Source organism: Nelumbo nucifera, chromosome 7, assembly GCF_055504915.1.
Source record: "Nelumbo nucifera cultivar China Antique chromosome 7, China Antique-T2T, whole genome shotgun sequence".
NCBI lineage: Eukaryota > Viridiplantae > Streptophyta > Magnoliopsida > Proteales > Nelumbonaceae > Nelumbo > Nelumbo nucifera.
This window is the reverse complement of record NC_142655.1, coordinates 46,330,810-46,334,323: the sequence shown is the minus strand read 5'-3', so window position 1 is coordinate 46,334,323 and position 3,514 is coordinate 46,330,810. Positions and strand designations below refer to the sequence as shown.

Below are 3,514 nucleotides of genomic sequence, written 5' to 3'. Positions count from 1 at the left end.
TCGATTAATTCGATGGCCCACTTGATCAGTCTTCCCGATACCTCAACCTTCTACAAAATTTGGCGGAGGGGCTAGTTGATGAACAAGATAATTATGTGAGCTTGGAAGTACGATTTCAAGTCCACTAGAAGTCTTTGGCCTTTTTTACTACTTAAGAAAAAGGGAGGCACCACCTTGCCGATCTAGACAAATGGCTGAGGGCGACGATCCTACTAGTACTCTCTGGACTTCCTTAATGTACCTCAGAGGTGGCATATCCAAGATCACCAAGATCTTTTTGAGATTGGCTTCAATGCCACATTGTGTCACTAAGTAACCCAAAAATTTGCCCAACGTGACATCGAACACACATTTATTAGGGTTAAGTTTTAACTTATATTTCCTTAAAATGTTAAAGACCTCAGTGAGGTCAACAATGTGAGAGTTAGAAAAATAGCTTTTGCGACCATATCATCAACATAAACCTCAATTTTATTTCCAATTAACTTATAAAAAATCTTAATTACATGTTTTAGGTAGGTCACCTCAGCATTCTTAAGGCCCAAGGGTATGACCTTGTAATAATACAGGTCGGTCTTGATTACAAGGGTAGTCTTTTCTTGGTTTATGGGGTCCATTTAGATATGATTGTAGCCTAAGTAGGCATCCATGAAGCTTAATATCTCAAACCCCGAGGTGTCATCCATGAAAAGCAAATCCCCAAGAGGCAGGCATAGTAGCTCGCCTCGAAGAAAGAGTAAGTCTCCACCTCGGGGTTCAAACCAGCGATCTGGGACCCCACCCTTGTACTGTAAGACCTTCATTCCCATGAATACAAAAAGGGGAGAAATTTTAATGCAAATAAAATCCAATAACTATGAAAAGTGGCCGCCCAGGATGAAGGGCGACCCAGCCACTAGAAATCCCAACAAGTACTACTACATCCATTGTGATGTTGGCCATGGCAAAGAAAACTACTGGAACCTCAAAAAAGAAATTGAAGATCTGATCAAGCGAGGATATCTAAGGCAGTTCATCAAAGATGAGGGCCAACCTGCAAAGCAAGTCAAGGAAGCCCCCCAAACAAGTCGGGAGCAAGAAATAACTCCCAAGAACCAACAGCAGGAGCGACATGTTCGGGGAGTCATTAACATGATCACCGAAGGGTCAACTGTCGCCGGATGCACCACCTCAACAGGAAAAAATTTGGTTAGGGAACTTGAACATAGTAACCCACAAATGCGCGGAATCCAATATCCGCATGATGATTTCTTAGTGATAAGGTTACTCATTAATGACTTCAAGGTGAAAAGGATTCTCGTCGACTCAGGCAACTCAGCCAACATTATATTCTTAGAGGCCTTCGAGTACATGGAGCTCGAGAAAAAGGATCTACAACCTGCCGACATTCCCCTACTGGCTTCAGCAAAGAGGTAGTTCGGTCCGTTGGCAAGGTAAGGGTACCAGTTGAGGTGGGTTCACCTCCTAACACAGTTCGGTTTGATCACAATTTCCTAGTGGCCACCACCCACTCCCCATACAATGCCATACTGGGCTAACCTATTCTGCACATCCTCCGGGCGGTTGTTTCGACATACCATTTGGTCGTGGAGTTCCCTACAGATATAGGCATCGGGGTCATGCGAGGTGACCAATTGGAATCTCGCAATTGCTACGTAGTCGCCTTAAAGGCAAAGTGCAAGATTGCTATCACCATCGACCTGGGGCCACCTCCTGAGAATATAGATGAGCAAGCTCAACCCACTGAAGAAACCATCTTTATTTTGATTTAAAAAATCGAACCAGAAAAGATAGTGCAGATAAGAGCTCGCCTAACAGAACCAATGTGCTTCAACCTAGTAAGTTCCTTACTTGATAATCTAGATGTATTCGCCTAGTCGGAAGCAGAAATCTCCGGCATAGACCCAAAACTTATAACTCATAAATTGAATGTTGACCCTACACTTAGACCAGCTCAGTAGAGGAAAAGTAACCTTGTCCCGGAAAGATGGCAAATAGTAGACAAGAAGTAGGGAAATTGCTGACTGCGGACTTCGTAAAGGAAGTCCATTAACCGAGCTAGATAGCTAATCCAGTGCTGGTGAAAAAGGCCAATGAAAAGTGGCGCATGTGCATCGACTATACCGATCTGAATCGAGCCTACCCCAAGGACATCTTTCTTTTCCCCCGGATAGACCGCCTGGTGGACGTGGCCTCAGGGTTCTAGCTGTTGAGTTTCATGGATACATACTCCGACTACAACCAGATCTTAATGGACCCAGCAAACCAAGAGAAAACAGCTTTTGTAACCAAGATGGGCTTGTACTGTTATAAAGTCAAGCCCTTTGGACTAAATAATGCTGGGGCAACTTTCCAGGGACTTGTAAATAATGTATTTTCATAATTAATCGTTAATAAAATTGAGTGTTATGTTGATGGCATGGTTATCAAACCTCAATTTTTGCATGATTTAGTCACTGACCTAGACCTTGTTTTTAGCGTTTTAAGAAAATATAACCTAAAGCTCAACCCAAACAAGTGTGCTTTTGGTGTGACCTCGAGTAAATTCCTCGGATACATCATTAGCCAACGTGGTATTGAGGCCAACCCGGAAAAAATCCAGGCAATCTTAGACATGCGACCTCCTAGCTCGCTTAAGGAAACCCAAAAGTTAACTGGCCGAATAGCTGCCCTAAGCCGATTTCTGTCTAAGTCGATTGGGAAGTGCTTATCCTTTTTCAAGGCGATAAAGAAAAACCAAAGTTTTGAATGGACCAAAGAGTGTCAGCTTGCCTTTGATGAGCTGAAAAGTTACCTTAGTTCGCCTCCCTCATTGACTAGGCCCGAGACCAAGGATGAGCTTAAGCTCTACCTCTCCGTGAGTGATGAGGTGGTCAGCTTAGTCCTAATAAGAAAAGAAGATAAAATCCAGCGACTAGTCTACTACGTGAGCAAAGTCCTACACGTTGCCAAGACGAGGTACCCAGACATAGAAAAGCCCAACTTTGCATTAGTGTTGGCAGCTCAGGGATTTGCAGAAGCAAGGGATTTTCGAGAGGCCCTTGTCTAACTCTTTCAAGAAAAAAATAAAAAAAAATTGGATTCCATGAAGTTGATCCATCTAGGTGGAGAAGATGATAAATACCATTGTTTTTTACAGGACGTTTCTCTTCCAAAATGATAGAAATTTGATTTCAAAATTTGGTTTGCTATTTTGAGAGTTCGAATGAATGCTGTAGCATAGTATCGGGTGAAGAAGATGAGACATGTGGATCGGATCATTTGCATATCTGACAGCCCGACCCGCGTATATGTTAATTAATGCTACATACAATTAATTAATAGAAATTTTATTTAGATTTATTACTGTTAACAATGAAGAATTATTAAATTTAATTAATAGTTGTTAATGAATCTTGAGTTAAGTATAATTAATAGGTAATTAATGGTATATTATTACAAAAATTATATGTTAATTTACTAAAAATTAGAAGAAAAAAAATGCTAAAAATAACAGTTAATTAATAGAATATTA

General features: G+C 41.2%; 1 protein-coding gene across 1 annotated transcript; it reads left to right on the top strand.

Annotated features, from left to right (window-relative positions):
* The first annotated feature begins 876 nt into the window (after window positions 1–876).
* On the top strand, window positions 877–1,416 carry LOC148790458 (uncharacterized). The gene has a single exon (XM_088892303.1). The coding sequence runs from the start codon at window positions 877–879 to the stop codon at window positions 1,414–1,416; it is 540 nt and encodes a 179-aa protein (XP_088748429.1).
* The last annotated feature ends 2,098 nt before the right edge of the window (window positions 1,417–3,514 follow it).

Coding starts and splice junctions, on each gene's coding strand:
- LOC148790458 (XM_088892303.1), top strand. CDS start 877: ATGAAGGGCGACCCAGCCACTAGAAATCCCAACAAGTACTACTACATC.